This window comes from Nymphalis io, chromosome 7 (genome assembly GCF_905147045.1).
Source record: "Nymphalis io chromosome 7, ilAglIoxx1.1, whole genome shotgun sequence".
Lineage (NCBI taxonomy): Eukaryota > Metazoa > Arthropoda > Insecta > Lepidoptera > Nymphalidae > Nymphalis > Nymphalis io.
Window position 1 is genome coordinate 6,245,684 of NC_065894.1, and position 14,872 is coordinate 6,260,555.

Here is a 14,872-nt window from a genome sequence, read left to right on the forward strand (position 1 = left end):
GATCGAATTGGTCCGTTAAATTTTTTTGCCTTTAGTAAATATTTATAGAATCATATCTATTTTTATTCAAAAATATTTTTGTGTTCATAGGTCACATCCACTGATGGACAGTGCAGTGTCACACGAACATGAAAAACCAATTTACTACAAACGAGACCTGTTCTTTACCCGCTTGGTGGTGGACAGGGTGAAGGTGGACATGTTAGGACACCAGCTGGACTACACAGTCTACTACGCAGGCACTAGTAAGTATATCTATCTCTTTGTCTCCTGCATTCTACTAGAATGTTTATCTTGTTTACTCTTTAAAAAAATTTACGTTATAAAAAGTAGATTTTTTGTACACTTGTAGCTAGCTATACATATAAATGTTATTTAGGGATTGATAAGTAAAACAATGCTTTTTCTTCTTCTTTTGAATGTCAAATCAATGATGACAGAATGAGATAAACGTTTATAATTAAGGCCGTATATTTTTCTATCTCTCTTACATTTTCATGGTACGGTCGACTCGTTCAAGCCTTTAAAAAAATGAAACAATCAAATGATATTATGTATATTTTTATACACTTAATATGTCAATAACGCAATAACCTACCGAGCTGGATATTATTTGAATAATATTAGCTGAAAATCTATTAATCCATTCAATCCCTAGAGAACTCGGCTATAAACTGAATACATTACACTTCTCCCGTTCCGCTATCAGGTATAAGTTGCTTTAGTTATTCGTAATATCAACATAAATTCTCCGGCGCGAAGGTAATAAATATGAAACAAAGATATCTGAAATATATCCAAAGGTTATAAACATCGATGGTATTATTGAAAACGATTTAAAATGACTGACTGTAATTCAATAATATTGATTGATAAGGGTTGAAGTATCCAATCGATGCCGTGCATTCAAAACAGCGTCGAAATTACACATATACAGGATTATTTAATGCCCTTACTGTATAGAATTTTTGTTTGAATTTTTTGATAAATTAAATAAAATTTTACCTAAAAGAAATTAAGAACAAAAATATAAGTGTGAGTACGGTATGAAATATATTATTGAAAGTTTTGAGAACAATCAGCGAGGCCAAAATTGGGGTGACACCGGGAACAATCACGAGAGGTCATAAAATTTCATAAAAGCGTACGAATTAAAAATGCCTGCGTACTGGGAAATTAAAAAAGTACCGGCGAGTGAAAGTGACACAAAAGCCATAATTCGTCTCGCCCTGACGGCTGGACGTTCGGATTCTCATCAGAATGCCAACACCGCTACCTCCCGGCGCACATTCACCAACCAAACAGGGGATTTAGTCCAAAACACGGAAAACCGATTATACGTTCATTGTTTGTACCCAAATAGCGTGTGCAACACCTCTTTAACGTTTTTTGTCAACACTCAATTTATTAACTTTTAAAAGCTTGCACTAAAGCTTTTAAACTGTATGCCCGTTTGGCTAGTTCTCTGGCATTGCAAAGAGAAAATTTCACTTTTAACGCTTTAAAAATTTTGTTTCGGTCTTGTATTGTTCTCTTCATACATCTATGTGGAACGACTCTCGAGCCAGTTTTGTTGTAATATAAATTTTGACGGTCGCAACGGAGCTTATAAAAAAATAATAAATTTGACATAAATATTCTGTATCATTATTTAAAATGATTTTCAAATGGCTAGTCTACGTTATGTCAGCAAACCAAGCTCCAATCGCACCGTAGGTACATGTTCCGGCGAACATAACCACATTTTCGTAGTCGTTTGGCGCAATGTAGAGCGCGCTCGCAGGTCGGCGTAGACCGCAGAGACCTCACGTCACATTTTCAACGCCATATAAATTCGAACCACCGGTCTAAACAACACCTCCGAGTGGTAATTTTCGCCTATGTTGTTGCAATTTTCACCAATTTTCCTCGAAAATCGTTCTCGAACGAACAGCCCTACCGCGAGACTACAGAATAGATTAAGCTCACGTAGATATCTAACGAAGGGGGAGTTCGTTTACGGAACAACTTTTACGAAAGGAGAGCTACGTTTGAGTTGGCATTTGAAATGCTTGTGTGCGGAATATTAAATTGTTTAAGCGTTACCTTTGACGTTCCCTCTCGTGCTTTAGCCACGTACTGTAATAATTACTCTAAGTTAATCTGCATAATGTAACTTTGTTTCTATGTTCGATAGTTGAGTGAAGCCTTTTGCTGCGTATTAACACATTGCGGTTAACGGTACGTTGATTACAAAGCGTACAGAAACTAAGTCGGTCAAAATAAAATCCTTTATTTAAAAAACTCTAGTTTTCCTTGTTATTTAAATAAATTTTTACTGTGAGTACTAAAATTATAGTAAAACTCGTTGTAGGTTATATTCAAAAATTTGTATCTCTCTTAGTTCGCTATTATTTACATTCAAGCACCGAATAAGTTGAGCGAAATTCCAACATCACAAAGAGCCTGGAGGCGTCTCGTGTAAAAGGACTGTTTACTCTTTCAATAAAGAGTTCGTTCGTGCCGAGTTGTCTGCCGCAATATTACTTTCCCGCTTAGCCCATTTCGAGTGCTTACCGCGTTATAATATGCATTAAACTGCACCGGAATCGGTGCGGTACCGTTATAGTACCGGCAAAGTTGTAGCGGCGCTCGAGGTGCCGGCAGACAATGAGAAATGAGCGTATGATGCCCCGCAATGCGGGCATGTCTCGCTTCATTCCATTTGTTTTATCGCGCCTAAATCACTGTTGCCACACAACTTCGAGTCCATAGGCCTAATGAAAGTTTGACAGTGACTGTCATGTACACAGCCCCCTGTTTGTCAATGGAAGGGAGCCGAGGTATCAAAGACGTTAAGAGTATTTAGAAGTTAACAAAGTTAATTAAATTCCTCGAGTTGACGTCAACACTGAGACTCTTTAGTATCAAGGGCGCCTTTGTAAACAATGAACGCAATATTTATGTTAACATATCACACACAGACAATTTCTCGTGTTAACAACGGTCTCAAAACTTAATTACAACGTTTCGAAACATAAAAGAAAGATATTTATAATATACGCCATACGCAGATGGCTGCGGCTTCGTTTACCAAAAACTGGGAAATCAAATAGTACGCAACTCGTCCTAAGCTAGCTTTGACGTCACATGCGAGGGAGCTATTAAAAACGATTTAAAATTCACAGTCGGCTTTACGGTCGAGTCACCACTGGAAATATGATAGCCATTTGATAACACCATTACACTCGAAGTCGTAAACGCTGATCCTTTGATGGTCCAAAATTCAGTTTTCATATATCGAAGAATTCATTGCCGTATTTCGACAAAGATATGGACCGCTCCATAACAGCACGTAATAATTTAACATTCAAATTTATGTACGCTTGGATCGGTAATTTGCAATCTACTTACCATATATATATACGAGTATATTATATTTAGCTGTACGATACGATATCGCTTTTATAAGTATCAGAAACCCATTTTGCTGAGTGCATGAAGTCCAAGTTTTGCCATAAACATGAAATGCGATTTTGGTAAAATGATATGTGAAGGTGGTTAAATTATCGTATCCTCTGACGCCATATATTGCGATCCTTGTCTGAAATCGAGGAAATATTCTTCCCCGAGCGTCTCGTACTTACTACTCTGACGTAGTATCGCTTCGGGGTTCATCAACTTGCAATGCTCATAAAATTAATGTGAACAATATTTATAAGCCAAATATGAAAGTCTTTTATGCAATATACATTTTGACATCATTTTATATTATTGTATAATATTGTATTTCTTCTATTTATTATTTTTTGTATTTACTCGAACAATAATTTTTTTGTAAGACATAATCTGCTTAATACAGATTTTAAACTTAACAACCAATAAAAAACGATTTCATTTTTAAAGGAATACAAACAATTAGTATGTTCGTAATTAGTATTCAAATCGGGTCCAGTGAGAATAAACATTGATTTTTTATTCCCCCAAAACTGGAGGGGAGAGGCCGTGGTCGTTGGGATCAGGAATACTAATGCGTTCACTTTTGAACGCTTATTCGCGCCCCACTAAAGGCGCTCAACGTTTTTTGCATAAAACATCTCATCAAAGGATTGCTTAGATCCCGCAGTATATTGAATATCAAAAGGTGTACGGGCGAGAAAGTTTTGGGGTGGCGCGGTCACGGCATCCCTAATGCTCTGGCTACCGAAAACCGTCTTTAAAAATACACCTTTGCAACGTGTTTGGAATAAACGTTCGCTTATTATAAAATGCGAAATAACAAGTACACAGCTTTCCCCCTTTACAAATGTTTATTAAATGAAATAATTGAAACGAAGTTAAATAGATAATTTTACAAACATATTTTTACACAATTAACAAAATCTTATAAAGTTGATTGTGTTATTTTATTGGCATTCACTAGCATTATATGTTTTATCGATTATCTCGATGACATTGTGTCCTTCAAAAGACGAATACAATCGAACCCAAAACGCTAATAGGCACGGAGTGAAGTTTAACACGATACAGAAAATTATTCATATCGATCGAATCATAAGTAGTATAAAATCGGTCAAAGGGCTCACTCGATCACATAAAATTTCTAACGACAAATCTCATAAAAGTCGGTGGAGAGCTCGTAGGCAAACGTTAGAAGCCGCGTTTTTCGATTTACGGTACCTATAAAATACATATTGCAATTCGTGATAAAAGTCCGCACGAATTTGTTGATATCAATCGCAGAATTTATATTATACTGCGTGAATTAAATAACTTATTTTGTACCTACTTCTTATACTTTTAATAAATCTTTATTATAATTTTTGTTTTAAAATATATTTTAGATTACTATTTGGGATAATTAATGCTTCTTAACATTTTATATTCTATTTTAGCTTAAAACATTACTGTTATCTTTTCTTAAAGTCCATAAAAACATATATGGTTACGAGAAATGATTACTTAGTTACTTATAAATCAAGTTTATACAAACCAACCTTAAATTGTTTATGAACATACATTAGTTCCTGATGTTGGACGATAAAAATGCTATGAGGACGGCTCGCATTGAAACATGAAAAAGTCGATAGGTAAAACCGTCAAGGCGTGAGAGGTGGATTTAAAGAAAAACCTATCCAATTGGCTACTGGAGAATCTATAGGTTAAGCAGGGACTTTTTATGAAAACCAATAAAGATGTTAGAGCTACTTTGTGTTTGGGAATTTATACCACTTCGAGAAATAAAACTTATATTGTTCGAGGGATCGCAAAAAGTTTTCACTTAAGGTCTGTCGGAGCGAAATCTTTATTGGATTGCTGGATTATTTCTTTGAACCTTTATTAAAGGTTCCTTGATCATTGGCCAGGAAAATATAAAACATAATTACGATCTGCAGCAACCCTTACCTTGCTTCAAATACTCTAATTTTATTGAAAATAAACTCATTTTATTACATTGCGTCTATGAGAATGCTCGGTTACAATGACTTATGGATTTGGCTCTGATGTATAAACGACATAAAAGGAGTCATACATTATAGTCATTAACTTTTTTGTACAAAATTACGTTTCGACATAACGTGTTCTGTCATGAAATTGTACGTGTACATTTTCATCTCTTTATAAAAAAAAAAATTTACACCGCCAGTCAAACACGCACACATATACTGAAAAACCGCAATTTCCTCGTATCGCTGATTGTAGGTATCTCATTTGACGCGGCCCTAAAAGAGTTTACGGTGAGACGTGCCTCGTGTTACCTTATGTACCTAATTCGTTACTAAAGACGGGTATTCCTGAGGGATTTTCCAAACGAAACCGATGTGGGATTGTTTAATTATTTTGGTAGAAACGACTGTGATCGGAATTAATGACTATAAGTGAGGGAATTTATAAGCCTTAACGTTACACGGATTACATTCATACAGTATCGATGTTTGAATCTAATTAATTTTCCTTGCTCAAATATACCGTGAGGAGGATATTAAATTATCGCTTCTGTCTTTTGTACAATAATCCTATTAGCTTCTTCGAGACTTAATTAGTAAGTCGTATGAAGATGAGAAAGCGCTTGTCTGCTATAAAAAATAACAAAAATTATAGTTTATTCTATGGTAGGTATTGGTGGAATCTCGGTTAGATGATTTGTTCGTTCGTCTATCTGTTATAAAAAAATTTAAAAAATTGAAATAATACACTTTTCTCATTACATTGCACTAGTTTCAAACCAAACCAAATAAGCCAAATCTTGGGTGGTTTAATACTCACAGTTGTACACTATCACTATCCACCTTTATCTATAGATCAATTCAGAAATTCAGGCAGTTAAAAATAGTTTAAAATCGACTTTCAAGATTAATTTATATACTGACTTTGTTAGTTACATACAAGTGATTTTAATAGATTATGATGTGTTACATAATAGTATTATCCTTTTATAATGTAGTCACAATTTCTTACTCTTCTGTATGAAGGTTTTTAATTATCTGTTTTATTCAATTATATTTTTGCAATAATGAATATTACAGTTTCACGAACAAAACACATCAACGACAGACAGTATAATACTAGCCTACTAATGTACACTTTATACATTTTACACTTGTTACTTCAATTTATCCATAACGCGATCATTACCTGCGTTGTGAATTGCGATAACTAAACATATGAAATACAAATTTAGACGTACGTAAAAAAAAAGTTTATTGCACTTATTTTAAACAAACTTATTTAATAAAATGCTACACAGTGTTGCCATCGGAGAATTGTTGTTCGTTCACATTAGTACATGTCACGTCTTAAAGCTTAAAACGTGTAACGGGGTTGCCATAAACAGATTCGAATTGCGCCTCCTACCCAAAACAACCTCGCGTATTTACTAACAAATACACTGAACGCTTTCCCTTGTACTCTGTTATCGCATCAACTTGATCTTCACATGAAGCAAGGCTTATACATTATGCGAGAAATGTCAATGAAAGTTTCATGTATGTAAAATAGGTAGTTAACAAACTTACAACTAAATTCGAAAACCTCCCGTGCCTACTCAGACATTTATTGGAAAATCTGTTCTTGTTTTCCATCATTCAGGTTTGCGGCAAAATAATGTTACGCACATATACATACATATACGTATTTACATTGTTCCCTCATTGTTCTAATTTTAATTAATTCTGCATAATATTAGTAGTATTATTGTAAGTATTTTTTATATTTGTTTAAACAAATTTAAATTTGTTTATCTTTGACTTTTTTTTCATTCAGTATCTTTTTGTCTTAACAGATAAAAAGAATTCTCGTTATTTTGTCATCTACAAGTACCGTTTCGGAGTTTTAGAAGTTTAAACAAGTTACGATCATCTTACATTACTTCAACTGTGATTTTTTTTATTTAATTAACATTCTTTTGTATAACCTTTGTATACCTTATTTTCAGTCGTTTAAAAACACTAAAACGAGCTCATTTAATATTAATTTCAGGCTTTTTCCGCAGTTAAGGTGGTGATTAGGGTTAAGCTATGATTAGATCTATACAACGCTAGCGAAGGCCAAATATTAAGGTATCGGGTAATTACCTTCTATGGCAGGTTTACGTTGGCACAATTGCCCTGAAAATGTTTCTCATTATCCTTTATTATACCCCATACTAATCACACATTCAATTGCATATGAAACGACTATAATTGAATCTCGAACGTGTTTTGGCTTTGATGAGGACTCGATAATGTGTTTTTTTTCACGTTATATTGTTACGTTTTACATTGACATAATGAACTAGAATCAAATTATATAAAAATAAAATATTGTAGTTTTGACGTAACTGAAAATTGTTTTGACAGGTAAAATACAGATAAGTTGAATTAATGTATATATATTATATATATAGAATGGTTCGATTACATTCATAGTTCGATTGTATTACATACATATATATACAAACCAACTGTTTCTGAAAAGCTGATAATTGTTAATTTAACTACTTTTACCATGATCTCAATTGTCGATGTTGGTCGATGACAGCCGATGACTTAATTGGCGACCAATAAGCGTTCAGTGTTAAGTAAGATTAGTAAATCTGACTTTAACAAGCTTTTCAGAAACTGCAAAATAAAAAAAATAGCAAAATTTATGGGATAATAAATGGGATAATGCATGAATATGTCATGTACTCTGTTTTTCTCATTTTATCCATATTAGCCCTCGAGATCTACACTATGTTTTTGATGTGCTTATTTTGTTTTTATAATTTTAATTGAACGGAAACATAGTGAGAAAACCTGCATGTGTTGGAAATCTTCTTATTAAATAGAGATGATACCCAAGAGTGAGATATTAACGGGCTTTAGCTTTATAGCCTTAAATCGATTTAACAAATTTAATTAAAATTTCAATCTCAAATTTCTCGAGATTTTTTCTGTTAATTAAAAATATAAATACCAGTAATTTACCACTTGATATCTGTCCCCTTTTGTTTTTTCGAGGAGGAAAGGCATTTACGCCTCCCGCCCGGACACGACCGGGACGGGTATGTGGGACTCACGGGGCAGAAGGCCACCGTCCTACCCACTAAAACCTCCTCGTTTCCGCCTCACCGCATGGTGGCAGGGTTACGGGAACGCGTTAGCTCACCCTCTCGTGTGTCTTGTGGTCGCGTGAGCGACCCACCGGTTGTTTTTTATTGAGGTTTTCTCCTCTTAGCCCGGCCGGTGAAGGCAAGGCCCTCGGTCCCACCACAAGCTAGCGCCTGGATGGGGAAACGAGTTTGAGAAGGCGGTGACCGAAGTCTGTCCACCCAGCATCGACACCGAAACTGGGCAAACCCGCCTCTCCCTCCTCCTCTACTCCTCCCTCCTTTCTCCGGCAGCCCGAAAGGACCCTGGAGACCAACTCGTCCTCTCTCTCTGGCGGCCCAAAAGGACCCCGGAGTCCTCTTACTTGCCACGATGCCGCTCGCTGGTCCACTCTGCTCAACAATTGCTGATCGACCCCGTTGCCCAGGGTGCACCACGTGGAGGTGACTGACATGCACCCCTGATATCTGGCTCCTTGTCAAACTAGCCTAATCTGTACCATCCACGTCTATATAGTTCGCAAGCATTTTACCAAATATATATATTTCTCATAATTTGTAGGTTTAAATTAAAAAGCCTAAATGATATTTTTTTATTTATAGACTTCAATTTCACACTAAAAATTGTTGCCATTTATGAAATTTCATTTTGATTAAATTAACAGATATTATCTGTTGTCTATACTTCATGAGCCACTAGGAACGTTAATCCGCTATGGCCATACCCGGCAACACATAATTACATATTCTCTCTACAAAGTGATTTACTTGATAGTCGGCAAGACAACGTATTATAGTATACAAATTTATGTCTAATTAAATTTCAATTAAAAAATAAAACTTACTTTTTAATTGAACTTACTTTAAATGTCTTGCAATTCAATCTTATAGTGAAATATATGATTATTAACTTTATATATTACATGTGTAAGCGTTTTGGTTACAATAAAAACAATTATTTTATATTAAACTAGTATTAATTATTATATTAAGCTAATCGTTCCGGCTTTGCACGGGTAGATAAGAAGAAAAATGTATTTTGGATAGGATTTGCATAAAATCCGTTCTTAGTGAGCGTCTACGTGGGGGAAGGAGTAGCTGTTTCAAATTTCAAGTCAAACAGGCGGATAGTTTAGGATCTCCTAAATCTCAATCAAAATCTAATCTCTTGATTAGTGGTATTTAGCTTATTTTATATTAAATTGCAAAAACAACAATAAATAAAGTATGTAAACAAACAGTGCAATTTAAGGTTACGTGGTAATATATTATATACTTATATTAAACCATGTACCACCTTATATTGTGGATCAGTTTCACTACAATTTAATTACTATCACCTTTTTATTTATATTTAAGCCTAGGGATTATATATTATAAAATTTAAAATAAATGACTTATTTATTCAAATAGCAATTTCATCTGTCAAACATATTTCGAACGAAAATTCTATATGTTAACTTACTTCATACAATATTCAAGGAACATAATTGCTAGTGCCTGTTCACGTCAATCTGACTCGTAGCAGTTCCGTAAACTAATGTAACGTCGAACCATTTCTAACTTTAATATATATATCTGATAATTCATCACTTACAACGTAAGCTATTGATATAGATTTAATAGGCCATTAAAAATTCATAACTGGCAATTCTAAATCTTCTAAATCGCTATCGCTTTTCATCTTATAGCGTATCTAAATAATTCGTTTGAAATATATATTTATTATAAAATTTTTGAATGATTAATAAAAGTCTCTATAAAACTATAAACTATACAATAAAAAGAAACGAATGCATTGATCAAGCTTTTAGGCATGTACCCATTACCCGAATATCTTTCAATAGCAAGATTTTAGTTGTTGATTCTCGATTATGACGTCAAAATTAAACTATTTCGTGCACCTTTGCTTTTCAATGTATTTTATTATTTGCACCGAAGTTTACACAAATAAGAATATTTACTAACTTAAGATTAAAACATCGTTATTATTTTATTTTAGATTTACTATAATAACAATACATAAATGCTACATTTAAATACATTTCTAAAATCTCGAATTGTAGATATAATATAAATACCAGCCGTGAATAATAAAACTATATATTTAAGTTCCCGAGTTGGCCTAGTGGTTAGAACGCGTGAATCTTAACCGATGATCGTGGGTTCAAACCCGGGCAAGCACCACTGAATTTTCATGTACTTAATTTATGTTTATAATTCATCTCATGCTTGACGGTGAAGGAAAATATCGTGAGGAAACCTGCATGTGTCTAATTTCATTGAAATTATGCCACATGTGTATTCTACCAACCCGCATTGGAGCAGCATGGTGAAATAAGCTCCAAACCCCTTCAAAAGGGAGATGAGGCCTTAGCCCAGCAGTGGAACATTATCTATATTAAAGTTAATAAATACATTACTATGTAATATATATTATAATGATGATATTAAAATTTTGGTATTATATATATTACGAACCACATTTAAATTTATATTGACTTTGTTTCAAGACCATAAAGTTGTCTGGAAGAGATCGCAACTTAGCAATACGACCGCGTTGTTGTGCGTCATAGATATTTTTATATTATTCATATTGTAAGATTTAGATCCATGATATAGTATATAATTATTAAATAGAGAATATATATTGATCTAAGTCGCGCATGCTCAGCAAACAATCAGACTATGGTTCATTACGAACAACCGTAACACAATAACTGATTTATAGCGCTGCTACTATAACTTAACGAACACAATAACAATGAGGATTTGGGATGGCAGTGTGAAGTACAAGTACAACAGACGGTACGCTAGGGATGACGATTTAAGATAGAAGATAGTATCGAAATTTCAAATTGTCACTTCAATGTCTCACAATAATAATAATAATTATTATTTATTTATTCAAGTAACAAGACTCATATATTAATTACAAAAAAATAAATGAAACTACTATCTACTACTTATATAATTTACTGGTCCAACTGAAACTTTACAACAGCGCTTTATAAATATAAAGTCTGGTCTGTTATCAATCATAATTAGAGTTTTGTAATAATAACTACATACTTGTAATAATATATATTTTTTAATTCAACTTATATAATAATAATATATTCATTATTGAAACAGAAATCAAATGTTTTTAATAATAATGAAAGAAATAAATAGTAAAATACAGCCAAGATTAACACTGTACTCCGCTCTAGCTATCCCTACATTTATTTTTTATATTTTTTTATTTCGAAATAAGAAATCTACTTGTTGCTATATTTAACTCTCATTAAGTAAATACATTACAGCCATAAATACATACAAATAAAAATTAAAACTAGTTTCTGTACAAATCGTGACCACGTGGAAATTAAATAAATTAAATATAATATAATTATATATTTAGTAAATTAAACATTCATTAAAGCTGTAAAATTACAACAACTTTATTATTATGTAATAAGTGTATTTAAATTATAAAATATATAAAATTTTAAGTATTTTTTTAGAATTTAATAAAGTAATAATTTTTTTTCCTTCTGAATGCAACAATTTTACTGGACAAAATTCCAATATTATATTCAACATCTTCAACAAATCCTACTTCAACATTGCAAAGCTGATCACCCTAAGTATGACACGTACCCAGTATATTACTGTTCGTAACTGCGTTAGGTAATTTTGGTACATGTCTAATCCAATTAGCTATTATGATTCGTGGTCCGAATATTAATTTGATGGTCGTTTTGTAAGGCTACATTCTGCGAACTTATGTTAACAATAGAGATGGCACTTACCCTGATCACGTATCAAACTCAATTGGTCTCCGTACTGCATTTATTAATATTATAAAATAATAAGTAACCATTATTATTCGATATTATTCGAAGATTATTTTATTTTAAAGCGAGTCGCTCAGTTTTTAGAATATTAGAAGACTGTTAACTGAACATTGAAATTTCAAACCTTTTTTTTTTCTCGCTGGAAAAACACATTTATGTGTTTCCCCCACATGAGGTGGGGGGGTATGTGGGACTCGCCGGCGCTAAACGCGCCGGAATACCCACTAAGAAGAGAGAAGATGCGCACAGCGCCGACGTCTTCTCCCAGGTCTTCTTCGGCGAAGCGGAGGCACTCTCCTCGCACTCCCGCTCCGCGGCCTCCTTCTGCGACATGACATTTTCGCAGAAGGAGACCATCTCCATGACAAATTCAAAACTGAGCAAGGTTGATGGAAAAGGGTAACTACTGAATTGTTTGCCGATTCATCTGGATAGGATCTTTAATACATTCAGAACTGATGGTAGTTTTCAATACATATCTTGTAAAAAAGCTTCAATATTACTTGTATTGATATTTTTATATAAACTGTGACCACAAACGTGAATTTCGTTGTTAATTGGTTCCAAATGATCTCGCTGCCGTTAGAATAAATGATCAACTATTGTTTTAACAGATTTTGTGGTATCAAGTTTCGTACAGTGCAGTTCGCGGTTGGGGGTCGGCGTGGTTTAAACCATTCGCCAATGTTTAGTAAAAGCAACAAACCAACAATCGCGATTGGTTCGTTGCATGCCTCGTTTAATGGCTTGTGGTTTGTTAAACGCTTCAATGACTGATTCAAAGTAATCGAAAACTGAGTTTATAGCGATATTCGTGCACGCTATCTACTGCCGCCGGTTCGGCTGTCTGGCATTTTTATTTATTTAAGAAAAAAGGAACTCAATAAAGTTTCATTTCACAAAAAATGTAAAAGTAATATATATTATTGATTGAAATGTAATTAATTATAAATTTATTTCAAGAAAGCTGTATCCGCCAGTTTCAGATCTGTTAAACTTGGATGCTTGTTTCATGCAGTTTGCCAGATCGCTTTAATATCTAGCATGAAATAAGTAACATGGCTGATAACCTTATTCAATAATTTCAGCTATAGAACTGATGCAGACATTAGCATATTCTAATATACAAACTTTAAACCTTTATACTATTTACATAGATTATTAGTTTGACGTTTTTCATGTCATTGTCATTTCGTTGGTTTAATTGCTTCACAGTATTTCGTCGCTTTGTTTTCTAAGCTTCATTGAAAACGAAATAAGTTAAGTACGTCAACCAAATTAATTTACTCCGAAAACGTATTTTGAAAGTAAACGTTTCCTACGTTACTACGGGCAAAGGGCATAATACATACAATAAACAGCCGCCTTGCAGACTTTGCTAATTGATCCCCGATGTAACGAACCATTGTAATTTCTCTTACGGCTAGACGCTGCCTCCACAATTACACAAAACCTAATTACAACGAACGAGCTTATGCGAGGGATGAAAAAGATACAAAGATGGTTTTATATCTTGAAGGCAAGGACATCAAAAGGGGTTTAACATTATAATGCTTCTTATTATTCATGTTATACATTAAACTAAACCACTTTAATACTCTAACTAGTAATTGTTGCTGTACCAAGAATGTGATGCTTATATTTTGTTATGTTTTAGTTCTATAATATATTACGAAGTTCTAATGAATTTTTATTTAATAAAAGTAGCTTTACAAGCGTTTATATTTTAATTATATAAAGTTATATAATAATAAATTGAAATATTATAAATAGCCTGAAAAACGTCCCACTCTTGGCCAGAGGCTTCCCCTTTCCTTAAGGAAACATTTTGTGTTTAAGCCCGTAATGTTCGATTAAGATTCTCGTATTATGAACGTATTTATATTTCATAAAAATTCAATTTCACTTTTTAAATGTTTTAATAAATGATTTAAAAACGCACGTATGTTCTATTTCATTATACGTTTTTAACAACATCAAGATTTGTAATGTAAACCCCGTAAAATTTCATTCATAGCTCTGTCAATTATCTTGTAATTAATTGAAAGGTCTCGTAGAAAGTATCAAATCATAATTCTCAAACCCCTTTTTTAAACGTTCAGACAATAGAAATATTTATATGTAAAAAACATGTTTAATGCTGATATATTTTTTTTCTTTCCTTTGATATTACATATAGTTTAAGAAGTATTTTAGCACAGAACATTTGATAAAAAACCGTTATGGTTATAATTTTACTAGTTTCCGCCTTCGGCTTCGCCCGCGTGTGAAGGGCTCTCCCTAAGGAACAGGTATTTAGGTATTCTTTGTCTATGTATGTCTGGCAAGACCTTATATAATGACCCTATTTACCTCTGATAACGTGTAAAATTTCATGATTACCGGTAAAGCAACAATTTATTTATGATTTATGATTGTTAAAAGTAACACCATGAGGAACTTAATCTAGTATTGCAACTCAATATTCTAAAAGTTTATTCACCTC

General features: G+C 33.4%; 1 protein-coding gene across 2 annotated transcripts in view; it reads left to right on the forward strand.

Moving 5' to 3' along the window:
- Positions 1-14,872, forward strand: part of LOC126769665 (semaphorin-2A) — a 338,220-nt gene that overhangs the window by 316,103 nt on the left and 7,245 nt on the right. For both annotated transcript variants that reach the window (XM_050488552.1, XM_050488551.1), the window contains one exon: positions 91-245. In XM_050488552.1, coding sequence (XP_050344509.1) covers positions 91-245 — 155 coding nt within the window. The remainder of the gene's footprint in view (positions 1-90; positions 246-14,872) is intronic.